Source organism: Dunckerocampus dactyliophorus, chromosome 18 (assembly GCF_027744805.1).
Source record: "Dunckerocampus dactyliophorus isolate RoL2022-P2 chromosome 18, RoL_Ddac_1.1, whole genome shotgun sequence".
NCBI lineage: Eukaryota > Metazoa > Chordata > Actinopteri > Syngnathiformes > Syngnathidae > Dunckerocampus > Dunckerocampus dactyliophorus.
The window spans coordinates 880001-907004 of NC_072836.1; the positions used below are offsets into that span (position 1 = coordinate 880001).

General features: G+C 42.4%; 2 protein-coding genes across 8 annotated transcripts in view; one reads left to right on the forward strand and one right to left on the reverse strand.

Annotated features, from left to right (window-relative positions):
- Window positions 1-2314, forward strand: part of igf2bp1 (insulin-like growth factor 2 mRNA binding protein 1) — a 33504-nt gene extending 31190 nt beyond the window's left edge. The window contains exons 12-15 of one of the 2 annotated variants that reach the window (XM_054758852.1): window positions 361-435; window positions 879-1010; window positions 1091-1204; window positions 2165-2314. In XM_054758852.1, the coding sequence (XP_054614827.1) occupies window positions 361-435; window positions 879-1010; window positions 1091-1204; window positions 2165-2314 (471 nt within the window). Of the gene's footprint in view, window positions 1-360; window positions 436-878; window positions 1205-2164 lie in introns of those variants that run through there. The other variant, XM_054758853.1, reaches the window with a different exon arrangement.
- An 8755-nt stretch (window positions 2315-11069) lies between these two features.
- On the reverse strand, window positions 11070-26602 carry copz2 (COPI coat complex subunit zeta 2). Of its 6 annotated transcripts, none has more exons than XR_008566686.1 (11): window positions 26322-26602; window positions 22193-22261; window positions 20957-21041; window positions 20713-20810; window positions 20089-20144; window positions 19406-19483; window positions 17711-17762; window positions 16090-16198; window positions 15184-15222; window positions 13948-13980; window positions 11070-12203 (listed from the first exon to the last, which is right to left on the reverse strand). XR_008566686.1 is itself a non-coding variant. In XM_054758857.1 (11 exons), the coding sequence occupies exons 4-11, from the start codon at window positions 21012-21014 to the stop codon at window positions 12156-12158; spliced, it is 462 nt and encodes a 153-aa protein (XP_054614832.1). In that variant the 5' UTR covers window positions 21015-21041; window positions 22193-22261; window positions 22795-23029; window positions 26322-26600; the 3' UTR covers window positions 11073-12155. The 6 variants fall into 6 exon arrangements, 4 of the variants coding, with proteins under 4 accessions (XP_054614832.1, XP_054614829.1, XP_054614833.1 ...); XM_054758857.1 differs by lacking the exon at window positions 16090-16198 and adding an exon at window positions 22795-23029 and having other exon boundaries at window positions 11073-12203; window positions 26322-26600; XR_008566685.1 differs by lacking the exon at window positions 13948-13980.
- Between the last annotated feature and the right edge of the window lie 402 nt (window positions 26603-27004).

Sequence of the window (27004 nt, forward strand, 5' to 3'; positions counted from 1 at the left end):
ATGAAAGTATGCTTGTGGATTATGTAGATGCGCTAGCCCGTGATGCCGATTCATCTGTTGTACCGATTACCTCACATTATCATCATTAGTTTTTAAGTTATTTCCTTAGTTGAGAGGCATTCATAATCACAAATGTCACTTTTATTGCAAATGATGATGCAAAATCGTAGGAGAACATCAGTGTCAAGCTAGCATGAGGGTTTGCATGTGTCAAAAGTAGACATTTTTATGGCCGTATCAGTTACTTCTTGATTTTCACCATCCAACTGAAAATCAAGAGAGTTTTTGAATGAAGGTAAATGTATTTGTTACTCATTGAATGCCACGCTAGCCTGCTCTACTGTACTTTCCTCTCCTCAGATTGCCCCCGCTGAAACTCCAGACTCTAAAATGAGGATGGTGATCGTGACGGGACCCCCTGAAGCTCAGTTTAAGGTAACGCCGACATCTAGGTTCATCATTCACCTTCAGATCCTTCGATTGTTGTCTTTCTTGCGTGAATGCTGAAGAGCATTGACACATGGGACGTTGGTCAACTCATTCCAACATCAAAAAGTTCATCTTATTCCACATGTGGTATTACAGAAGTCCCACGTTTTCAATAAAACCACATTTTCCAAAGACAGATTCCCTTTGATCGTAGGAATTTTTACTACAAGTACTTACTCAAACCATTCCAGACAAATTGAGAACATTTCCATTGAAATAAATGGACAAGCCACATTTCTAAAAACATCCCAAAATTCCTGTAAATCATTTCAGTTCAGCTTCTCTCTTCAGCGTTCACATGCAATTTCTTCACAAATTTCCTTCTGTCGTTCATGAGGAATTCTGTCTGGGATCAAGTTCCTAAGTGGATTTTCAACACTGCTTTCCAGGCCCAGGGACGAATCTACGGTAAACTGAAGGAAGAGAACTTTTTTGGGCCAAAGGAAGAAGTCAAACTGGAAACTCACATCAAGATGGCTGCTGCTGCTGCAGGAAGGGTGATTGGGAAGGGTGGCAAGACGGTAAGACAAAGGGCCACACACACTGGCACCGCCACATCTTGTCTCCCGTTGAACAAGTAGCAAGCTAACAATATTTCCAGGTGAATGAGCTGCAGAATCTCACAGCAGCTGAGGTGGTCGTCCCCAGGGAACAGACGCCTGATGAAAATGACCAGGTCATCGTCAAGATCATTGGACATTTCTATGCCAGCCAGGTAACTGGATCATCAGGAACATAGACGCTATACTGTTCCACTGATAATATCAACACCTTTCTAATATTTTTTGTTTGATGTCTATGTAGTGAAAGTAAGTACTGTGTCTTCACATAGTGTCTGGCCAGGCGTACCTGGCATCTATTGAAAAGGGACGTGTGCTCTGCGGACAGGCGTTTTTTTGCTCAAGGGGATGAGGCGACTAATTGGGTGTCTATTCGAGTGGAGACCACTCTTTGAGAGAATACAGTGAACACATTAAATAGAACGCATCAGCACCTCCAAGTCCGAGTCCATGATTTTCGCTCGTAAAAGGGTGGAGTGCCATCTCCGGCTCGGGGATGAGATCCTGCTCCAAGTGGAGGAGTTGAAGTACCTCGGGGTTTTGTTCACGAGGGAGGGAAGGATGGAACACGAGATGGACATGTATCTGCATCAGACCGTCCTGGTGAAGAGGGAGCTGAGCCCAAAGGCAAAGCGGTGGATCTACGTTCCTACCCTCACCTATGGTCACGAGGTCTGAGTAGTGACCAAAAGGACAAGATGGCAGGTACAAACGGTCGAAGTGAGTTTTCTCCGTAGGGTGGCTGGGCTTTCTCTCCCTTAGAGATGAGATGAGAAGCACTGTCATCCGGGAGAAACTTGGAGTAGAAGCATTGCTCCTCCCAGGACGCCCCCCTAGGGAGGTATTTCAGAGTACGTCCGACCAGTAGGGGGCCTCGGGGAAGACCCAGGACACGTTGGAGAGACTATGTCTCTCAGATGGCCTGGGAACGCCTCCCGATCCACCGGTAGAAGCTGGACGAAGTAGCTGGGGAGGGGGAAGTCTGGGTTTCCCTGCTCAGGCTGCTGCTGAGATGGCACTCCACCCTTTCCTTGTTAATCTGTATCTGTGAATTCTGAACGTTCCAGCTGCCTCGCATGTTGTGTGTGAGCATTTTTATCTGTTCTGTTTCCCAGTTGGCTCAAAGAAAGATCCGAGACATCCTGACTCAGGTCAAACAGCCACAGAAAGGCGGGGTGGGCCCCAGCCCGCAAAGTCAGGTCTTCTCAGAGCGGTGCAGCCCGACGCAGGGACTGACACAAGACCACCAACTGCGCAGGAAGTGATGGTCTCAGCACCCCCCCCCCCCCCCCCCCCCCCCCACACACACACACACACACACACACACACACACAGCGTGGGGCAGCCCGATTGACTGACAGACGAGACGTACAGACAGACAAATGCAGAGACACAAAGATGGACGAACAGATCAAGGAGAGAAACACAAGGACATCCAGGGAGACGTTAAGAGGATGGGAATATGCCCGCGTGAGAGAGAAATAGAAACATTTCCAAAGAAATGCTATTAAAATGCATTTCATGAAAGGATAAAGTCACTTGAAAAGCAGACCAGATGACAAGCCAGAAGAGAGACTGATTGAGGATGGAGGGATGAAGGACATGAGGGAAGGGTGTCCTCCTAGTGTGCCTTGGTGAGCATGCAGCAGTTCCTCATCTGCTGCACATCCTGCATCACATCAGCTTAGATTGAAACAGTATGGCTGACAGTACTCACTGGAAGGAAGCAGCCGTATTGTTTGGAAATCTACTGCAGAAGCGAGACGAGCCGGGTCTCTCGGAGCCTCTGGCGTCCCTTACAGGCCCCTCCGGCCATCTGCAGTCAGTCTTATATTTTCTATGGTCTTTAAGAGGAATATATGTATAGAAATGTTTTATTCAAGTAGAAAGCAGTCACGCAGCGCGAGGAGAGGGAGCAGGAAGACCGGGGCCTGGACAAACCACAAGCTCCGAGCCAAAGAGGAGCTGATTAGTGCTCTTTGAAGACTTTATTTGCAAGGATTAGACAAGAAGAGTTGTTCATGTTCATGTGGCAGCCACACGAGACCGACCACGGCGACATTGCTGCACGTGAGATTTATAAAACCAGCGTGCAACAGCCAACATACGGCAGGGGAAATAAGTATTTGATCCTCCGCTGGTTCTTTACCCCCTTACAAAAATAAGAACAGTCCACAAATTTTATGGGAGGTTTATTTTAATAGAGTGACAGAATGGGGGAAAAAAAATGGGGGGGCTTGCTGGCACTGGAGGATCTCAGTCCATGACAGTGTCTTACGAATGCTTTTCTTGCCGACTGTGCTCCCAACTCCCTTGACATCATCCAGAAGCTCCTCCCTGTCATCTTTCTCCCAATCGCCCTTACCCCCTCCACACCCCTCCATCTTGCATGGAGCTCCAGAGCGAGGGTGATTGATCAACAATTGCACCATTGGTGCTCTTTTTCTCACCAAGCCTGCTCTTCTAGTCCATTCCAGGCTTGCGCAGGTCTACAGCTCTTTGGTCTTTCCCGTGGTGGTGGAGAGGTTGGAATGGATGGAATTGTTTTTACATTCTGTGTCCCTTTGTTACCATAAAGATGACGGACTGTTAATATCTTTGTAAGGGGGTAGGCATGTTTTCCTCACCCAATTCCTCCAGCATTTGATGCTTGAGTCTAGCTCTAGAGTGTATAGAGTCACATGGTAAAAGCTCTCGCATTGAAGTCTTCATTGAAGCTGAGAAAAATCAAGTCAGAGGATGAGGTCTCCTTGTTCTCTCTCCCAGCCTGCCAGAGCCTCTTTGTGACTGATAATGAGGGGAATGATTTAGATGCGACACTTGCCAAGATTAGAGAAGGAATAAAAAGCAGAAGATGAAAAGAATCTACCTCAGGGTGAAGTTACCTCAGTATTCCGAAATTTTCTTTGCTTGCTGATATTTTATATGAGACGAAGAAAACAAAAGCTGATAGTCCTGAATATTTTTTTATTTTTTTAACAAAAAGGAATATTTTTTTTTAGGTGTTAGTTTTCCCTTCTCTCTGTTGTTTCTCATGCTTGGATGAGTGCAGGTTGATGAGCGAGTGTGTTTTTCCAAGGAGGGGATCGCTTCAGTGCCATTTTGCCTTTGGAGAAGGAAACACGCGCTTTGTCTTCCTGACGTGGGATTGGTCAACACTTGCCAATGGGGAGCCATGTTCATGTTGGTCTTCACCATCACCGTGAGCTCTTCAGGTGTACTCATGCAACGTGGGGGTTGGTTTACAGATGGTTACCAGCTTGCTGTGTTGTAGAACGTCCCCCCCCAAGTGCCAAATATTAGGAGAAGCCTTGGACATGGGACAGTTAGCCTGTGAGCCACCTTTCAAGTATAAACTTGGTAGAAAATGTGATGGTAGATGAAATGGGTTGAATTCTGCAGCACAGTGTTGGAGAATGAAGGTGCATTATTGGACCTACAAGACATGCAAAGCCTCTTGACTTGGCAGAATGTGAATGTATTACCTCTGCACTGACACCCCCCCAAGGCTCCCCATTGGCTACATGTGAGCGTGGGCGTGCAACTGAGAGAGCGTAGGTGTGTTGGGTGGGGTTGAGTGTCCTTTTTTGTGAAATCAGAAGAGAACCTACAATGTCTCTGTTGGGAGGGTAGGCGGGACATTCCCTTCGGCAAAATGGGAGCAAAAACATACAATTTAAAAGACCACACACACACACACACACAAACACACACACAACAGCACTGTGTGTATCGATCACAACAGTCTTCGTAAAGCCAAAATGTAAAGATTGTTTGAACCCGTGAGAAGCCTGAGCCATTGAAGTAAAATGATGTTGGATGGACCACAAACAACTTTTTTCAAATATCTGATGTCATATTTTGTCATGGACATTTTTGCTGACTAAACAAAGAACTATTTGTGTGCTGCATATTGATTTGGTCCGGTCCGTCTTGGGCCTAACCCATAACTCGATTCATCGAAACAACAAGCTGGGGATGAATCAACTATGAAAATAAGCATTAGTTTCCGCCCTGCAAATCGACGTCTGAGTGTCTTGTTAGCGTTGTTGCATCCTCAGGCTTTCCATAGCAATCATAGAGCTAATAACCCGATATCGATGCTTTCCTAGCTTGTTTTCTATAAATTCATTGAGGAAATAAAGACCAACTGTAAAATGAGCCGATATTTCCCAAATGTTTGGTATACGTCACTAAGGGGCTATCCACTCCGCATGGATATCGGACCTTAGGGACCTCTTTTGAGCAGCCTGAATGTGTTGCTTCATGTCGCCATGGCTTCTTTTGGGTTAATTCACAATCTTTAGAACGTTTAGCTTGATGCCACCGACCTTCACTGGCAAGCAAACGTTGGAAAACCACCCTTTTGTGTGTCCGTCCGCTGGTGGCAGTTTTACAGCTTAAGTTGAAGTTATCTGGCCTTTGTTTCAAACTTCAACCTCATTCTAAAGCAGGGGTGTCCAAACTCTTTCCAGCAAGTACTGAAAAATCAAAGACTGCGGCGTTCTGATATGCCAGATGGTAAAAGGAAAAAACATTTCGGTGTGGTTCCAGGTGACAAAGTGTGTTATTCGTATTAACATTTAAACTTTGTACTGCCCTCCCCAACTGTGTGCTGCAAGAAAATAAAAAAGCAGCTGCTAGTGGCATTTTGGATGCCCCTGTTGTAAAGCATAGAGGGCTACTTGGGATTAAGGATTCAGCCTGCAGCCATTTGGAATGTTAAAGTATTTTTTGAACTTGGTTATCTTTCAGCAAGCTTTATTGGCCATGAAATACTGTTGCACTAATTGAGGTGAACTGTGGACCACATCATCGTATGCTAACTTGTCTACAAACGTCTAACACCAGAAGCATGATGCAGCTTTTTCAAGACAAGCATGACGAGTGAAGGTGTGCTGTGGCAGCCTTCTAGTCTTACTTCTCCCCGGCATCTTTCCGCATGACTCAGTTCTCCTTGTTTTCATTCTGCCAAGCCGGATGAGACGATTTTTTTTTTTTTTTTTGGAGCGGCCAGGAACATATAGTTTCCATGCCTTCTCTTCTGCTGGTCTCTTACTGTGTTGGCTTTGCTCTTTTCTGTTCAAGACGCTTTTGGATTTCTTTCTGACTTGGTTTCTCATGTCTCAAGGCGGTGGTTGGATTTGATTTCTTTTTGATTCCATACATTTTTTTCATCACAAGCAACCTAGGCTATGTCCACACCAACACGGGGGCTTGAAAAAGTCAGATTGTTGACATACAAACTGAGGTTTTGTCTTGTCCTTAAAAAACAAGTTATTGGAAACCTTTTTGAAAAACTCAACATTTTCGAAAACTTGAGCTTCAGTGTTGTGCTGTCAAACAGTAAAAGTGAAAAAAATTCCACATGATTGGAAAGATGCCTTTTTGAAAACATCTGCTCTGGTGTGGACATGGCCTAAACTTCATGTACGACTAGCATGTAGGTCTGTGCTTGGCATAAGCATGACAAGCAATGTAGACCCGGATCTAAGCAGTGTAGTAGACCCGGATTTAAGCAGTGTGGTAGACCCGGGTCCAAGCAGTGTAGTAGACCCGGATTTAAGCAGTGTGGTAGACCCGGGTCCAAGCAGTGTGGTAGACCCGGATTTAAGCAGTGTAGTAGACCCGGATGTAAGCAATGTAGACCCGGATGTAAGCAATGTAGACCCGGATGTAAGCAATGTAGACCCGGACCTAAGCAGTGTAAACGTGGATCTAAGCAATGTAGACCTGGACCCGTTTGGATCCAACAGAACAAGGTGGAGGGACGAAAACTTGAGTTGGCACACAAAGAAAATGAAATGTGAAGTTTGCTGGATTGTTGAACGAGCATAGCAGTGTTTCCTGTTTACCCAGTGAAGTCACCCCGCCCTGCAGCACAGGGGCCACTGTGGTTGCATTTGTGTTGCTATGGTAATGAATATAAACATGCTGTACGTCCACGGAACCATAAGAACGGCAGCTCAAAACAAGGGTGTCCCGATACGAGGTCACGTAGTTTCAAGAAGAACGAGCGGAGGTTGTGTTCCAACTCTTCAGCCTCCCTGTGAACGTCTACCTGAGTGCTGGAGAGAAGGTCGTCCGACCTCAGCTACAGGAGGTGCAATGTGATTTTGGTCCCGGTCGTGTAACACTGGACCACCTGCCCTTGCAAGGGGGCTTTGTGGACTGGGAAAAGGCATTCCACCGTGTCCCTTGCGGTGTCCTGTAGGGGGTGCTCCAGGAATACAGGGTCAGCCCTTGTTCAACCGGAGCAGAAGCCTGGAGGGATTACATCTCATGGCTCACCTGGGAATGCCTGGACGTCTCCCCTGTGGAACTCGAAGCGGTGGTTGGTGAGCAACAAGTCTGGACTTCCTTACTGAGACTGCTGCCCCCACTACCCAATTGTGTAGCAGTTACCATGGCTCCACAAATGCAACCACACTTCGCATTGTCCTGGGGTCTAGAGGTTTTAAAAGGTCATCAAAGTATTGAGTAAGTTAGAAATAACTCATTGCTGTTGTCGTTCACCCTCCCAGTTAAACACCATTTTCTTTTCAGCATGCAAAATCATCTGTCAGCCACGTGGCTTAACACTTGTTCGTCCTCTACGTTGTCTCCTGCACGCCCTACCTTGAATAAAGTCACATAACTAGGACGCTACCTCAGAGCAAAACAAAAACTCAGCCAGAAGATTGTTCATTTGATTTTCTCAGAAGAATTTCACACACAACCGACAAAAGCACGGATGACAGCCTTTCAAACAACGAGGGCTTTGGCGTTTATAGCTGGGGTGTCCAAAGTTTTTCCACCGAGGGCCAAATATTGAAAAATCAAAGAACGTGGCAGCCATTTGGATAGGTTAAATATTGCTAGAAAGTAGCACTGATAAAACATTCTATACCTTAGATATATTTCAAGGACACAAACACTCATTGTGACAAAGGTTATTATGATTATTAGGGTGACTAGTATCAATATTTCAGTGTTTTCATGCTTTTTGAAAAGTTTTCCTGTGGTCCACAAATGGCCCCCAGGCCTCACTATGGACACCGCTGGTCAACAACATGAATTTAGCATGAATGTTATGTCGTTATTTCACATCCACGCGATATTAACGGATGGCTGACTGCCTTTGGCACGATGAAGGCTTCAGCATTTATTGTCCAGACTTTTTCTACCAAAAAATCAAAAGGACATGGAGGCCATTTTCATTTGGTAAAAAACAAATATACAAAAAGTGTTGTATATTTGAAGAGTTTGTGTATACGTGACAAATTGTATTCCTGTTACGAGCATCAATAGTCACAAAATGTCAACATTTTCTTCTTTACATGATGCCATTTTTGCTTCAGAGTTTTCATTTTCATTCCTACAATGTGTCGCAGGCCAATATAAAAACGAAATGTGTACCGCCAATGGCCCCCAGGCCGTGGATTGGACACCCTGGCATGAAACGACAAAGAAAAAGACAAGCAAGCAAGGTTGACAGGTGGTGCACAGCACGTCCTGATGGCACCTGGCATTATCTGAGCACTGAACATCACCGACCCAGACTATATCGCCTGAACCGAGGGGCCCACTCTTAACGTAACGTCAAACTGTTTTGTTCATCTACCTCTTAGCAAAAACATACATAGGTGAAAGACTTTTTTTTTGTTGAAAAAAAATAAAAATAAAGGTGAAATGAAATCTAGGTAAATGAATAACTGGTCCCTCCTATACTGTCGTAGATGGTCAGTTTAAGGCAGAACACTTTTTATTTCTTCCAAAGAGGAGTTTGTTTTGTTCTCCACTCGCAGTTGTTAAACGGTTATGAAATAAAATAAAACAATGAAAGTGAGGGTCACATGATGTGTGTGTGTGTGTGTGTGTTTTCATCATCAATGACGAAGTTATTACTCGGGCTGCTTCTCAAACGGAATACAGTAATCCCTCGTTTTTCACAGACAATCTGTTCCAGACACCACTGTGATAAGTGAACTTCCATTGGATTCCTCATTCATAAATGGAATACTTTGGTAGTTTCACTGGCGACCAGTCCAGGGTGTACCCCGCCTCTCGTCTCGTACTTTACCATTATTAGAGTCCTCCAGACGTGAAATAACACCCCTATAGTCACATTTACACTCCTATTACCCAATGTAATAGACATAAGAGAAAATAACTCATAGAAAACCTGTTTACAACCATCTAAATGTTTTTTTTGTTTTTTACATTAGAGCCCTCTAGACAGAAAATAACACCCCTATAGTCACTTTTACGGTCCTATTACCCAATATAAACATAATACAAAAAAAACACTTATAACACAGAAAACCTGTTTACGACCTTCTAAATATATATATTTTTAAACTTTGTTAGAGACCTCAAGACACTAAATACAACCCTTATAGCACATGTGTCAAACTGGTGCCCTGGAGGGCTGAGACGCTGCAGGTTTTCTCTCCAACCAGTTTCTTCAGCAGGTGATTTAATTGATGAGCGCCTTCCCTCAAACTGAAGGTGTTGATCATTAAAATCACCTGCTTTAGTGACTGGCTGGAAAGAAAACCTGCAGTGTCTCGGCCCTCCATGGCACCAGTTTGACACCCCTGCCTTATAGTCACCACTTGTATACCTCTATTACCCAAAATGTTAGACAGAGAAAATAAGATAATATAGACTCACACGTGTTATTACTGGGCGAGTTCCTTGATCATGCAGTGATTATCAACGTAACATTACTGACACCTGTGATCAGCGTAGGACACTACACAACACAACGCGTCTTTCAATGAGTTTACTGAATCAGTCCCATTACCCTCGCGTGACATAAATACCGACGTTTTCAGTGCGTTTTTTAAATGTGAGTTTCAAACGTAGCATTCCTCAAACATTGAACTCTGTGTTTTAAGCAAAGCTGTTGCAGTATAGCAGCAAAAGTGCATTTAACACAAATCGGCTACATCACGGCAGTATTTCGAGTACGACTACCAAATAAAAAACGAGTTGCCTCACTCCAGTATTTGAAGTCAAATGAACATTGTTTGGTAGACGCAAATATGCTACAATAACGCAGCACACAAACTGGCCAACAACGGAACATCTTATTTACATGTGATGGGTGTCATTACCTGCTTTTTCATTGGCTCATCAGACGCCAGCATGCAATCCTTCATCGTCTCTGCGTCGGTGAAAAGCTTTGTCTTTTTTATCACGGGTCCATGCTATCCAAGATAGCTAACGCTGCCTTCTGTTGTGTAGAGGAGGACTTTGCTCGAAGTTGTCTTTCAAAGTTCATCATTTGTGTGTGTGTATTCGAACCGAGCAATGGGCTGCGTTGAAGTTTTGATATTTCTCCCGAAAGTGCCTTCAGTGGTAGTTTATATTCCTTCGAAACAGCGTTTATTTCGTTACAAAGTAAACACAGCTCTTTCTCGCTGCATTTTGACATATGCGTATTTTGTATTCCAGACGATGTTAGTTCATTATAGACCTGGACTTGCCTTTTTTTTTTTGAGAAGTCGGCGCCATATTGGTTTAAACGGAGTCTTCTTCTACTCAAGCTGCTGTTTCTTCATTGTAACGCGTGCCTCTATGTTGCTCCCTGTAGAGCGGTGGAAGTACTGCACGAATGGGCACCTCGTTTGATTGAAGTTTCATTATTTGGGTGACGTTTGGCGGGCCAAAGGAATCAGTGTAACAACCTACACTGATCAATAATCAACGATCACTTCTTGTGAGGCGTTAAAAAGGCGTGCCAGGCCATATTCGAGCAAAGTCTGTAGCTCATATTGTAGCATGCTGCCATGATTACATTTGGAAAATCTTCTCGTTTGTGTGGGCATGGTCTTCATCATCACACGTGCTGCTGATTTTTGAACAAATATATGAATGGGGTGAATGAACGAGCTGCTGGATTTGTCTTGGTGGTATTCCTCATCCTACCACACTTGAAGCGATCCGTTGTGAAGGTCTGCAATTCTCCAAGCTGTACACTGCATCCACTGCTGGAGGTCAATCAAAGAAACATCTGCTTTTTGGGGATTTTCAATAAGCAAATAAATATTTGAGGGTGAGAAAATACTTTATTCTTAGTTCCCCAAATGTCTGGTGTTTTGTAATGTAAAATATATTTACTGTATATATGAACCTCAGAATATTTTGTACATTTTGTCAATAATGATTATAAAATACATTTCTTTTTAGTTAAATTTTTAACTGTAACATTCTTTGTCAGCATGTTTAGCGGCTTGAAACTTAATAAACACTGCACTTTTTCCAGAACATAACTTGTAAAGACAAAAGACACAGTTTGCATAAATAAACTTAAAGCCCTTCAAAAAGAAGTACATTAAACACATCACAACTAGCAACACCACAGCACACATCCCTGCGTCACAGTCTTGTACATCTATTTCTATGCAAAGTACAGTAATCCCTCAACACATTGCGCTCCACTCTATCATGGTAAAAAAAAAAAAAAAATCATCACCGTTTCGTGGTTCAATATGGCCTATTAGTTGTAAAAAAAAAGTCTATTTAAGCACATTATACGTATTTTTTGCCTAAATGTGGTATAAAAGTGTGTAAATGAAGTAAAATACAAATGTAAAGCATTCAGAAGATGGATTCAAAGATGATATGTAGTATTGTACACTGGTCTGTAGGTGTCAGTAATGTTACATTGATGAGTCAAAAGCCAAAACCGGAAGTAAAAAAAAAAAGGACCACCACCAAGGAACTCTCCAATGCTAATGTGTGAGTGTATATTATGTGTTCAAGTTTCTAGTATTTATTTATTATTTTATTTCTTTACTTTAGCTCTACTATATTGGGTAATAGGAGTGTAAAGGTGACTATAGGGGTGTTATTTCATCTCTAGAGGGCTCTAATCATGTTAAAAAACTACCAAAATATTCCTTTTATAAATAAGCAATCCTACTTGGCGCAAATTCACTTCTCACGATCGGGTCTGGAACCGATTAACCGCCACAAACGAGGGACTATTGTACTTCTTAATACCGTCAACATGTACTTACTGTGCTGCACAGTGAGACACAAACAAACAGAGAAAGAACATGAAGCTTTTCCCTTTGGTGTTCCTAAGCTGCTACACAAAGGCTAAGGAAGGTTCTTTTATTTCAGTATGGACCATTTGATCTGCTCCTTGGCCGACTGCAAAACCTGCAACAATCACACAAACGCATGTTACAATCCTTTAGCATCCTTTAGTCATACAATTGTCTCTCACTATATCGCAGTTTCTCAAATAATGAATGAAAGAATGATGGCTGTCTGGTGGTTGACTATGGCCTATTATTAGTCAACAAATATTAAAAGACAAGTTCTATGTAGTACTGAGGTCACTAGGCATCAGTAATGTTAAGACAGACATACCACGGCCGAGACGGACACGTCATGTCTTAGATAAAAGGTTCTCCTCTCATTCCGTGTGGAAGTGGTAAATTTTTGTCTTTCCCCACACTGTTTGAAACACTTTTAAGTTTAGAATAAAGTAAATTGAAGAGGCTAACTAGTTATCTCAGTAGCTTGCTATGCTAGTACTGAGAAGTAGCCTTTTGAGTGCACAAGTGTGCTGTCAGTACCCAGACGTTGCACTCAAAATGGGAAAAATGGTGAGTGCGCAGGGATGGCCACTGACCACCCTCGATAATCGCCATCTTGGCTACACAGCGGGAAGGGACGGACTAAGTTGAGTGGTTGCAATTTACCATTAAAAAGAAGAAAAGAAGAAGGCGATGGTCATTTCTGCTAAGTGTGCAATGACAGTCATGAATTATAGCGTCCAGATTTGCTGGGACTAAGCATGCCGTGTAGTTGGTGAAGCGTGCTGAAGCGTGAAGTGTTGCATTGACAGGCAGGCTCTTTCTTTTCAACGGTAACACCTTTGACAAGCACGTGACCTACAGGCCTGGGGGCTATCCACCCGGAAACGTTTCCAGGTCAAAATGGCAAAGTATTTTATGGTTTCCGCCTTTCACCCACACGGAAACGGCGTTCTGGGTGACCTGAAGTGGTATTTTTCAGCCACCCGCTGCCTTCTGAAAACGATGACATCACGGACACGTTACCACAACTGAGCTTTACGACAAACCAACAAAATATCTGAATAGTTGGATGGCGATCATTTCTTTCTCTGATGGGAACGCACGGGCGAACTTGCTTGGAGAAGCGCACGTCCCGTTTCACTTTCGCTTCTTGCACTTTGGAGGGGACGCAGCGAGCGGCGAGTGTTCAAGTACAAGGATTGCAAATTGCAGGGGGTACATGGAAACATTTCATTTCCAAGACAATAAATAAATATTCTCTGTCATTTCCTATTAAGCCAGGTAATAAAATGGAACGTGTGCGCTACGAGTTTCCGCAGGGAGACAATAAGCTGTGGCACAGCTACGCCAAAATCACAGCAGTTGTATTACATTCTACTTTTGGAGAATTACAGTATCAACATGTATGAGTGATGGGTACTCATGCTATGACAAAGAGGTAGAAACGGATGGGAAACATTGTACTAGTAGTACTAGTACTACTTTTACTACTAAGTACTACGGTCTAGTTAGTAGGGGTGTCACAAGATCTCACGTGATTGAAATGTGACTAAATTCCTCGTTCAGGTAAAAAACCCTCTGGTGGGCACAAGGCCTGGGACGATAACAAATAAATGAAAATCAACTGAATCATTTTGCCGGCGTCGATATGTTGCCATGTGCATGCGTGTCTGCTCCCCCCGTCGCTCGCCTCCAAACTGGCAGGAAGCCTGTTTGTTAGCACATGAAATATATTCACTCATACACTTTTTCATTCTACATGTCTTAAAAGTGAGGTTAAAAAGTTGTCTCGTCCCGCTCTCGGGGACCCAACCTCGTGTATGGTCTGGTGACCCCCCCAGCAGTTAGTCACAACTTACAACGGAAGTCAGAGCCAGTTTGTTGCTTATGTGCTGTCAGGGTTAAAGCAACAGACAGAAAGAACTTTAATGTGCGCACAAATCCAATACAAAACACAATAACATCACACAATATGAAAAGACAGTCGTCCCTCGCCACTTTGCGGTTCGAACATGGCTCCCCGTCTCTATCGCACTTTTTCAACAATGAATGAATTATTAATACGTGATCGCTCTTTGGTGGTTGACTGTGGTTGTCAAAAATATTGCAAGACAAGTCATGTGTAGCATTCTACACTGGCCACTAGGTGTCCGTAATGTTACTTGCATGACATAACATTGAGTGAAATAAAGTTCTCCTCCCATTCCGTGTGGAAGTGGTCCATTTTTGGCTTCTTACTTTGCCTTCCTTCAGCTTCAAACCTTTTCTTATCCTTACAATAAATAAATGGAGCCTAACCAGTTAGTTCGGTAGCTTGCTATCCTTAAAGTGGCGGCCGTCTCTTGAGTCATAGTGAGGATGGATGATGTTTTTTTTTTTTTTTTATGCCACGTGTTAGACCCACATTATGTTCAACAAGGAACTTTCCCAATGCTAACATGTGAGTTATTATACCCTATTATCACTTATCATGTCTGCTATGTTAGGTGTAAAGGTGACTATGGGGTGTTATTTCATGTCTAGAGGGCTCTAATTATGTTAAAAAGTGTATTTAGGAGGCTGTAAACAGGTTATTTTCTCTTATGTCTACTATATTGAGTAAGAGGAGTGTAAAGGTGACTCTAGGGGTGTTATTTCATGTCAAGAGAAATCTAATAATGTAAAAAAAAAAACATTTAGATGGTCGTAAACATGGTTCTATGTCTAATATGTCATATTTTCTCTTATTATGTCTACTATATTAGGTAATAGGAGTGTATGGGGTGTAAAAAGTGTATTTTGAAGGTTGTAAACAGGTTTTCTATGCTCTAACTACAAAAATATTCCATTTATAAATAAGGAATCCTATTTTCTTTACTTTACTTCGCGGTCTGGTGTGGAACCAATTAACCGGGATAAACGAGGGACGACTGCATGTCTTTAATCAGCAAGAACTTTGAGTGTAAGAGCTTTGTGGGTTAGTCAGCCTCTGATTGACTTAGCATGTGATGATGCAACCGTCATCATGCAGGACATGAATGGATCCATGCTCCTTGCAGCTACTACACAAGCGTGCGTGTGTGTGTGTGTGTGTGTGTGTGTGTGTGTGTGTTTACCTGGGCTACGCTTTGTTCAGACAGTGAATTGTCATCCACCTAAAAAAAGAGAAAAGCGGGGAAAGCGTTTCAACGCAGGCAAGAAGTGAAGAGCACAAGTGCAAACATGAGGTGGGGTAAAACAAGTCATACACCACGTTTATCATCTCACATGTTGATGATTTCTTTTCTGTTCTCAGGGTCTCAACGTCTTCCTCCCTCAAGCCAAATGTGGCTCAGGTCTCTGGCAGCTAGCTAGCTAGCTGGTACGGTCATCCCTCGCAATATCTTTTGCTTTTTCAGAAATGAATGAATGAATAAATGATGGCCATTTGGTGCTAGACTGTGGTCTATTAGTAGTCAAAACATATGGAAGTACAAGTGATATGTGGTATTGCGGTCACATTAGCTTACATGACATTACCTTAACACTGCATGAAGTCATGAAATCAGCCATGGCATGTTCCACATGATAGATAGAAAAAAAGTTGTCCTCCCACGCTATGTGGAAGTGGTATGTTTTTGGCTGTTTAAGTTAAGAAATACATTTGAGGGTAGCTGGTTCGCTCGCTAGCTAGCTGCCATCTTGAGTCCCTGTAGCTTGAGAGTTGCGATGTGGTGTAAACAAAGAATAATAGGAGTGTAAAGATGACTAAAGGGGTGTTATTTCATGTCTAGAGGGCTCTAATGTTAAAGACGCCACTTGCAGCCCCCTGAACATAACCTTTTATACTTTTCGACTCACTTTGTCTGTGGTGGTGGCATACGGCGCTACATACAGTACAGGCATTGTGTTTTTAGTGTTTTTGTTTGGACAGCAAGTCACATACGTTTAGTTCTATCAACCCAGCCATCACAAGCCTTAGCCTCTCGGCTCGTGTTAGTCATGGCACTCTTCTCTCTTACCATGCATTCACTATCTCTCACCCTTCTTCTGTCCTACTGTCTACAGCAGCTGGCTCCTGTCTGTTTGTCCCTGCAGGTTACCGGTCATGTGATCAAATAGGACAAACCCGTAGGCGGGCTCTGACACGAGCTGGCGCCAATCAGAGACGACAGGGAGAAGAAGAGAAAGGCATTGAGTGTCGGGAAGGAGGGAAAGTGGAAAGCTGGAGGATGGCTTGCAACAGGCCAAATGCTCATTCGGTAGAGATGCATGATATCTTTTATTTTTTTAAACCGATACCGATAAGACCGATAACAGATAACCTTTCTAAATGTGAATATAAGTGTTGTTAGTGCACACCTGAGGGTAAGAAGGACGGGAAGAAATTAGGATTTGACCAACGGTGCCTAATGAAATATGACACTACTGCTGCCACATCACTACTACCAGGAGAACCAGAGTATAGAAGGGGAGGAGCCACCTGGTGTGGCCCAGCAAGGTGCACTGTATTCAGGCACACGCTCCAAGCAGCCACGGAGGTCTCTGGCTAGGCTTGTCACAATAACTACAAATTATTGTCGATATTGTCTGCATTTTTGAGAACATTTTTCCATGAATTATATGGCAACATATAAGCCACTGTGTCTGGCTGGACTCTTCCCTCAGCTCACTGTGATCGTTTTCATCTTTGTTTTATTGTTTGTTGTGAGGACCATCGACTCTCTGCCGGTGGATGATCGTCAGGAATGACCTCAAATCCAGGATGCTGTGGCCGCCTGTGGGAAACCAGAGTACGGGGGGCCAAACAAAGAAGGAAACGTGCCCCTCTTACCCGGCTGACGTGCCAGAGTTCCTGCTGTGTTGGAGCCATTGCTTCCCGGGAAAACATAGACGCAAGGGGATACGGGGTGACAGACCCGCGAAGCCCAAAGCCTGGCTAGAACCTTCTCCCGAGGTGGTGCAGTTCCCACATGATGTTCCGCGGGACTACGAGGATCGTTTCCGCCGCTTCGTCTCTCTCGCCCAAGTTGCTCGTGTTCCCCTTTTTCCTCTTCACTACTTTCGAACTTTCGGTTCGTCTGTGTTCATGTGCTCACCTCGTTCATTCGGTTTAAAACTGAAATATTCCCACACTGGGATAAAAAAAATCATGGCTTCTGTGCCCTTATTCATGCTAGCGTATGCTGGCTCACGAGGCTAACTGCTAACACCGTGCTCTGCATCCACTCACTTAGCCCCGCCTCCACAAAGAGGCTGAATGAGAGGACAAGAGGGTTCACTCTCTGCGTTCATTCCACTAAAGAAGCAATGCGCACATGCATGTGAACCCTCCTGTCATCCAGCCTGTGTGGCGCAGAGAGACCACACACACGCACACACACGCACACACACGCACGCATGCGGCAATTTATCCAGAGATCATACGTAATTATCAACCTGTTTTTTTTTTATCGTTCGATTAATCGATTATCGTGACAGGAGCGTGTCATTGGAGCCTTTTTTTCAAATGATTGATTATCGTTATGTTATCGGATTTATCGGTATGACATCGTCATTTCCTCATATGGGCCCGATAATTATGGTGCAGCCCTACTGAGTATGGTTAGGATCATTTGGCCTGTCTGGAGAGTGGAACTTCAGAAAGCAAAATGAAAACTTTACCTTGTAGTTGACCTTTTGGATGACCTGCTGGGCATCGCTCTCCAGAATCACCCTGGAAAAAAAGAAGTACATTTTTATTGAGTTTATATTTGTAAAACAAATTCACAACCGATGTTTCCTTTAGGGGTGCAACCATACGGAAAATCGCCATTCAGTTCAGTACTCTAGTGTTACAGTTCGATATTTTTTCGATACTTGTTTTTTATTGAAATGACCAACATTTGCTTGAACTCAAAAGCAGAGTTTTTAAATAGAATGCATGTGGTGCATCTATACATGCCTCAATTTCTGCTGTGCATACTTAGAAGTTACAGTACAACCATATCAAACTACAGTAAATAATCCAATAAACTATTCACAATTCAATTCAACATGTAACTCCATAATTCATCAATTGTTGTATTCACAGATTCAATAGTATTTCAATCAACCTACGTAGTGTTCATCATTGCCATACTTCATGTAAACGTCCACTTTGCTATTAAACATTACAATTAGAAAATGAACCAAAACAATTAAACCAAATGACAACAATTTTTGAAATCATCATAAAGCAAAAGCAACAACAACAAGTAAAAGTAGAAAAACACATTTCTAATGGAGTTCAGAGCGCACCCAGTGCCATCAAACAATTGATTTTTTTTAGGGTTTTGCGTGGAACTAGCCGCTACAAACGCAATGAGGACTTTTATTGTGACTTATTTTATCTGGAATTTGGATATCAGAGATGAAAAATGCTGTTTTCATTTCATCTTTGCCGTGGAGGAGCAACAGCGAATCAGGAGAGGACTTTGACATCAGCTGACTGACATCATGTGACGTTTGGGACTTGAGTTACAGTATCGTTTGTTTCATGGTGATATCGAGGAGACCAGAAACGTGGATTGTTGCACCCTGACATTCTGTAATTGTAATAATCCTACTTTGTTATTGAAGTATTTTTCAAAATACATCTACTTTACCTGCCAACATTACAAAATGATATCAATGAATCATTAGGGGTGCACAATTTTCAGGCTGATGTGACGTCGTAACATTAAAAATAGCTCCAATAATCGATCATTTAAAAAAACGCTCCAGTGAGGCGAGATTATTTGTACTGTGCGGGTGAGCAAATCAAGCGCTCCCTTTATCTCCTGCCTGTGACGTTAACAGCCTGTTGTAACTTCCCCTGTGCTCACTTGGAAACAAACATTCACTTTTTCAGAGACATTTTGCATGCTAGTTGTACCGAATGCTTCGAGATGAGGGGAAAAAAAACCCATGGAACACACAAAAAAGCCTCATCAGCCACCTGAAACGTTCGAAAAGTGCAAAAGGTTTGCCAGAGACCTCCGTGGCGTCACACCGGCTGCTCGGAGCGTGTGCCCGAATACAGTGCACCTTGTTGGGCCACAGCAGGTGGCTCCTCCCCCTCTATACTCTGGTTCTCCTGGTAGTAGTGATGTGCTAGTAGTGATGTCATCATATTTCATTAGGTACACTTGGTCAAATCCTAATTTCTTCCAGTCCTTCTTACCTCCCAGTGTGCACAAACAAACATCTACATTTTTTAAAAAGATCGGTTATCGGTATCATGTCGTTCTTGAGAAGCAGAAAGTTATTGCTACCGGTTTGAAAAAAAAGATATGGTGCATTTGTAGAAATGACAAGATAAGATAATAGATCAAGAATAAGTGGGATGAACAAGCTCACCCTCCATCAATGATTTCATCAACAACGAGAAACGCTCCTTCCATGTTGTCGAGTAAACTCCTTCGCTCCACATTTTTTCTGCAGGAAAAACACAACAAGTTGACTCGTTCTCTCACCAAAATCCCTCCCGACACGCATGCAACCCTGATGAGCAGCCTAAAGAAAAACCCTTTGCTTTAGGATCCAATACTTGTTTCCCTCTATCAAATACAAAACAATCTCCAGTTTTATCATATGACTTCATATTTGTCTACTGTATAAAGCTATTTATTTACTATAAAGCGAGCATGAAAATGATGAATGGTTCATATCTTTGAAAAATCAGCAGGTGATTGGCTACTTATTTATGTAGCGTACACTTCAGTAGTAATCCCATTTAGTTCCCATAGCAACCACATTGCTCACTATTTGGCTGAAAATGTTGCAGTCGCCAGCGAGAGATCCCGGTCAACACACCATACGTGGATACACACGCACACACATTCTATTTCTCTGCACCACGAGGAGCAAGTGGGTGTGGAGTAAGCACATGAGGGCCACAAGAGAACGAGGGATTGAGCCAAGCCCCGCCTCCAATGATGCTGCCATGCTGGTCCCATCATGACATCCCACGCAGCGTGCGACACCGTGTACTCTGGCGTGTCTAATGTGTTGCACAATGTGAACATGCATGTGTTCATTACCTGAGGATGTGACTGAGGGAGTCAAACAGGCAGTTGAGTACAGACATCAGCATCAGCTGGAGACAAACCAAACAAATAACAGTCACTCTGGGACACGGTTGGCAAACACAAGGCCCGGGGGGGGGGGCCCGCCATGTCATTTCATGTGGTCAGTGAATGTGCACCAAAAAGACGCTCATTATTTGAAGGTATTATTTAAAAAATATTATATATTTAATTTCATGATTATTTATGTTTACTTGCTAAAATATATGTTTATTATATTAAACAAAAATAATAATAACAAAAATGTACAATTTTCATTTTGAAATAAGATTTGGTAGCATTTTCTAGACTTTAAAATTTTTTATTCCATTTTTTATGGTTGTGTTCTATTAGATTACAGATGTCAAACTTTGTAAATATTTATTTACAGGTTTTAAATATTTATTTGTACTTTTTGAATATATTTATATTACATTAAGTCAAAAGTGAATTATGCAATAGTAAAACAGAAACGGAAAATGAAAAAGATAATCAATGCGTGGTAATACCACGAGGTTCAACGTAAATATAAACGTGAACAGCAGTTTCGTCATAAACTGTTGATGAGAAATGTCTTCAAGGACGATGAGCGCATCCTACCTCGTTCTCCTGAGCGCTGCCGACCACGTAGATGAAAAGGTCGATGCTGCTCTTGTAGATGATGGTCATTCCCTCCAGGAAAGCGATTTCATCTAAAGCTTTGACGAAAATGTCTTATTATTTATTAATTATTAATATGCATTCTTTACTTGTGTATCTTGCTTGCTGCTGTAACAGGTGAATTTCTACCGTAGGACTACTGAAGTGTTTTGGGTAAACCACAGACAGACAAAGTAGAACTTACTCTCTGCTTTGTGAGTCTTGTTAAAAATGTTCTTCTCAAAGTTCCTCTGGTCCTTCATGGAGGGGTAAAACTCTGGGTCATAGTACTGCAAAAAGTTAGAAGGGAAGTGGAAAAGATGTACACAAGTATTGGATATTACCACAAAGTATTAGGCCAGATTTTGAGAATAAAAGTTGTAAATGGACGAGAAAAAAGTGGTAAACGTAGAAGAATGAAGTGTTAATATTAGGAGTCATGGTGTCACGCGTGTCCGAGGGAAAATAGAGCGTAGCTCTTCAGGAAGGAAGGAAACTTTCCTCTCGCTTCAGGCAAGCATTTATTTATAACGTGGCAGCAAAACAGAGCAGCACAAACATATTAGCATGGGTTAGCATCATCTCACATCCGCCTTCCTCACCCCGCCCCCTCCACGGAAGTCCCCCTTCACCTGTAACATAAAGTTACACATTTTTACTTGTAAATTTATGAGAAAATAATCTGTGGTACTGAGACTTTATTCTAATGTCAGATTATTTGAATACTGCGTCAGAACAGGCATTGCCTCAGACAGCTATGACAACGGGGACTTAAGCGACCTTTGGCCTTGGTCAAAGCTCATATTTTCTCATGACTTTTCTCATAACTTTACTAGAAAAAAACTCACAAATTTACAAGGAAAAAAGTCATACATTTCAGAAAAAAAAGTCCTAATGTTACCTTTGACCACGGCCAAAGGACACGTAGCTGTCTCAGGCAATGCCTGTCATGACAGAGTATTCAAATATTCTGAGATTTTAAGAATAAAGTCATAAATCTACGAGAATAAACTCGTAATTTTTATGAGTTTATTGTCGTAATGTTACGAGTTTACAAGAATAAAAGTCATAACTTTATGTTACAGGCATTGGCTGAGACAGCTATGAAAAGGAGGGATGGGGTACGGAAGGCTAAATGCTAAATGCTCAACTGCTGTGTTTTGCTGCCACGTTATAAATAAAAGCTTGCTTTTTGATTTTCTATACTGCTTCTCCTCATTAGGGTCGCGGGGGCATGCTGGAGCCTATCCCAGCTGACTTTGGGAGACAGGCGATAACTCATCATTTAAAAAAAAAAAAAAAAAAGAGGCCACATTACCCAACTTAAAAAAAAAAAACAATCAAACACCACAATGTCACAATGTCATCTTAGTAAATGACTGTTTCAGAACCCCCCATAGTAAAATATGATCTGTTTGTTGTACATTTCTCAGTGCGCTACCTTTGACAGAAGCCTGTTGCCGTCATTGTCTAGAATGAAAACAGCTTTGACCGTGTAGAGCGAAGCTTCCTGCAACAAAAACACTTCAGTCAAATCAGTCACGCTCCATTCAGTTTTCACATCTTCTTTTGCTTTGTACTTCAGGATAAACTATCTCCATGTGGACTGATGTCCCACACCAGGAGGCACGCAGCTGAGCTCAGGAGTAAAATAAGTACGTGATTTGGACTTTTGAACCTTCAAACCCTGGGCTTGCAAGAACAAAACAGACCCAAAACAAAGAAGATGTACAAGGTTGGATGAGTTTGGTCCATACAAGACTTTGATGGCTACTGTAGACAAGAAAAACTATCTGCGAAATCAGGGTCAGCAGATTGAGCATCCAGATCGCTGGCCATCAAGCTAAAAGGCCGGACTGTCAACTGGATGTCCAGCGCGACTCTTACGGTGTCAGGGATTGAGGTTTACCTCATCCGGGTCACGGCACTAATGTAACCCACCTGGTCGGCCCGGGTCCACAGAGTGCACATTGAGAGAGCTAGCCATTGAGCTGAAAGCCAGGACTGCTTACTTGAGTCTGACGTAAACAGGACATGACTTACTGTGGCAACTTTGACGTTGTTCTTCTTGCCTTTTTATTGCTGTGTTGCGGCGGAATAGCATCTTTTTTCAAAATGCGTTTATACCATACTTTCCAGCCAAATGCTTGTTGTAAAGGTGTTCCTTCACAGCAGTCATCAGTGCAATGATCACTGCAAAGAACAGAACTCAAGGTGGGCGTCCATCTGTTTCTTGTTCTCTGCACTTGCTTCGTCCATTTTTGTCTTAAAGCCTCATCTTTTGGAAAAGAAAACAAACTTACAGTGTCACTGGGATACTATGAACATCCAGCAGCAACACAGCCTTTTGGCATAAGTACTATTTTGATGAAAAAGATACTGTCCCCCACCAACTGAATCCAGTCTGAGATGTGTGACTGCGAAGACCTTTTTAGACCCGGGACAAAGTTCTGTTATGCACTGACTAGCATAAACTCACAGTCTTAGTGTATCACAGAACTTAGACCAGACACTTCACACTGGAGGAAGAGAGAAGAACAACTCCTTGCATTCATCTTACATCAAGATGTCATGTTTAGAAGATTACAGTCAGCGCTCGCAATATCGTGGTTCACATCGCTCCTTCAATATTTCACAAAAATGAATGAATGAATAAATGATGGTTAAAAATACAAGTGATATGTAGTATTGTGGTCACTAGGGGGCAAGAATGACACACAACATCGAGACATTAGCTTACATGACATTACCTTAACACTGCATGAAGGCATGAAATCAGCCAGGAGGAGCAAAGATGACTATGGGGTGTTATTTCATGTCTAGAGGTCTCTAATTATGTTAAAAAGTGTATTCCGATTTATATGTCTAATTTTCTCCTACTATGTCTATATTGGGTAGTTTTTGGCTTCACAAGTTTAGGAGAAATACATTTCAGGCTAACTGGTTAGCCCGTCTCAAGTCCCTGCAGCTTAAAAGCTGCGCAGTGTGTTTTAAACAATGAATAATAGGAGTGTAAAGGTGACTGTAGGCGTCTATGTAGGGTCTAATAATGTTAAAAACCATGTTGACATAACTGCTGTCGCTAAAAACATTCCATTTGAATCATATACGGTGAAAATTCATTTATTGCGGTCAGGTCAGGAACCAATTAACTGCTATAAACGAGGGACGACTGTAATAATAATACCAGAATAATAATACAGTGCAACCTTGGTTAGCATGTTTTTCGGTTCACGTCTAAATTTAACATTTTGCGTACAATCTCCAGTTAGCATACATGTCTTGTTATGTTATTAATACACTGCCTGAGTCCGTCTGTGTTCTTAATGTATTTTGTAAAATTACAAAATGTCCTTGTTAACAGCCTATTAGCTCGCTAATACCACTGAACTCTATAACTGGAATGGCCCCGATCGCTTGCTGAGCATTGGAGGCCTGAAGCCACCGGAAGTATAGAAGTCGCCATGTTGTTTCACCCAAAACAAAGCCTAACAACTAAGAGGAGTTGGAGATGCCGTCTTGTGCTGCTATTAATTGCACAAATCGTGATACTCGTGAACATCGCGAGAAGGGACTTACATTTCACAGGTAGGTAAATGCTTATAAATAATAAAAATAGTTTAAAAAAATAGATACTTTAAATCTGTAAGCATCTTTTCATCTAAGTAGTTGTAAATGAGCCCTTATTCTCCTTTAGATTTCCACACTGCAATGCTCAACTTCTAAAGCAATGGGTAGTAAATATGCGGAGAGACAGGTGGATTCCTGCAGCCAGATCGCAACTCTGTTCAAGTCATTTCACCGAGGAGAACTTGGACAGGACCGGCCAGACTGTTAGATTACGACAAAATGCAGTTCCAACAATATTTGACTTTCCTGATCATCTTCTAAAGGTATGCTAGCATTTAACTTTGATACTACGTAGATCCTTATAACAAATACCTTGTGAACACTGAAATTGACTTGTTATGCATTGTAATTTCACACCATAGAGGTAGGAAAAAACTTCAACTGGAGGGAAAATTTGAGATTTGGGTCTAGTAAATTTACTCTGTTTCAATGGAATTTTTGTTAATTCGTGTTAATTTTTATACCGAACCATAATAAAATGTAGTGAATGAAGATACATGTATGTGTATGCATGTGTGCTTTTTTGGGTGAAGCAAGATGACCGACCAATGGCTTCATGCGGTCAGCAGGGACGCCTCTTCCAGAAGTATAGAGTTCAGTGGCTAATACATGTTAACAGGAAGCGGAAGTCAGCTCCGTCGCCTGTCTATGATGTCATTAGTGGTTGACTCTGTAGTTCTTTGCTGGCTAACACAGTTACGCTACAAGTCTCACAAATGTTAACACAACACACATTACTGTCATTTAATTGCTTCTTAATCAACTTATCATGGGTATTTCCCCAAGAACTACAGTACACGACTTTCTAGCGCTACTAGCAAGGAGGCTAGCATTGGCCAAATGCTGCCTCTAGTGGCCGAGTTCTGTTACTGCGCATGTTAATGTAATTGTTCACTATCACTGAGGTCTGCAACCAGGCAAACAGTAGTTGTTTTTAACAGAATGTAACTTCTGGCACGCTTTCAAATTGCCATGTGAGCATTTTAATACTAACAAAGAGGAAAGCGTTTCACAGTTATAGTTTAACATACCTGTACATAGAACAATTCGAAATGAAAATAAATGATGAATGAAAGGGATAAATGAACATTGAAGCTTCACTCAACCTTCCTTAGCTTGCTTAGTATTACTGTCTTGCTAACTTAGCTTGCTTAGACATGGAAAAGAGAAGCGGAAGTCAGCTAGCAAGCTGGCAGCTCATTGGCCGATGGTAGAAAGGTTCTTTCGTCTGTTTTGTTTTTACCTTGTTTCATCCATTTTATGGCTTGATTTTGAAATATCGTTCAAATACGTGTATTTATTGATTGCTGCTAGTAATGTTGCGCTCATGATGCGAAGAGAGAGCGCGCGCGCGAGAGAGAGACACAGAGAGAGAGAGAGACAGAGAGAGAGAGAGAGAGAGAGAGAGAGAGAGAGAGAGAGAGAGAGAGAGACAGAGAGAGAGAGAGGGGTGGACGTGGCACTTCCACTTCTACACGTCAACCAAACACACGCAGGCCTGCAGTCATCAACACATACTGTCATGCACTATATTCAGCATGTACTCCTTTCTCTATTTAACATTTGTCTATTGCCATCTTGGGTTTACGCCCTGTTGCGTTATGGATTACGGCTACTGCAATGGACTAAATAGAAACACAGTAAGTTGGTCGCGAATTCACGTCGCCTCCTGACGAATTTCACACTTGTATGCTGATTATATATGTACATAAATCTATACGTGCAAATCACATCAAACACCAGACGTGTCATTCTCACTGAACAACCAAGAAAGATACGTGCTGATCGTTTCCCTGTGAGCACCGAACTAGCCACTCCACCATATGTCACTACATATCATATAACCTAACACATCGCCAGAGCATTTCACACTCCAAATGACACGCATTCGGCCACAAATTGTGTGTATTCTGTGCTCGGTAAACGTTGGGGATGCTCACCAGAGACGAAGAGTCCATCGCCGCCTCGTTGGCTGTGTTGACGTGGACAGTTGGACACCTCTTAGCTGTCACACCGAAGCTTACCGGAGAGATGTGCGGCTACCGATCGAGTCGTTCAAAACCCGCGAGGTTCTAACTGAATCTGGACTCCCACGCACTCGTTCACTCACTTACCCTCGCTACCGCTAGCTATTTTTTTTAAAAAGGACCGTAGGCGACTTACCACGGCGTGATTCAATGCGGGACAAATCAGGGGAGGCGGTGGAACTTGTTGCGCATGTGCGAGGTTATGGGCACGCGCCCTGTGAGGGCTGACTCCAGCGATTCGACTACCCGATTCACTTGGACGGCTCATAAAATCTAAAGGGAATAGCGCTGGATCCCAGCTCGAGTTCGGACTGGAACGGCCCACGTCACGTGACCTGCGCACAGCTGATGCGATGTGTTCACGTGCCACTCGACGAGCAATTGAGCATCACTTCAAAAAACTTTTTAAACATTTGAAATCGCGAATTAAATGTAACATTTAACTTGTTAAATGTTGAAATATATAATAAAATATTATATATAAAATACAAAATAAAAAACGTTAATAATGATATATAATATATATTTATGTGAGTTATCTAAGTAACACAGTTTTGTGTTTACTCATTAATAACCTTAAAACAAACAGTAATTTT

Coding starts and splice junctions, on each gene's coding strand:
- copz2 (XM_054758854.1), bottom strand. Junction 15,223..17,710: donor TCCAAAAGGTCAACTACAAG/GTAAAGTTTTCA, acceptor CTCTTTTTTTAG/GTGGATGACAATTCACTGTC. Junction 13,981..15,183: donor CTGAACAAAGCGTAGCCCAG/GTAAACACACAC, acceptor TAACCCTGACAG/CACATAAGCAACAAACTGGC.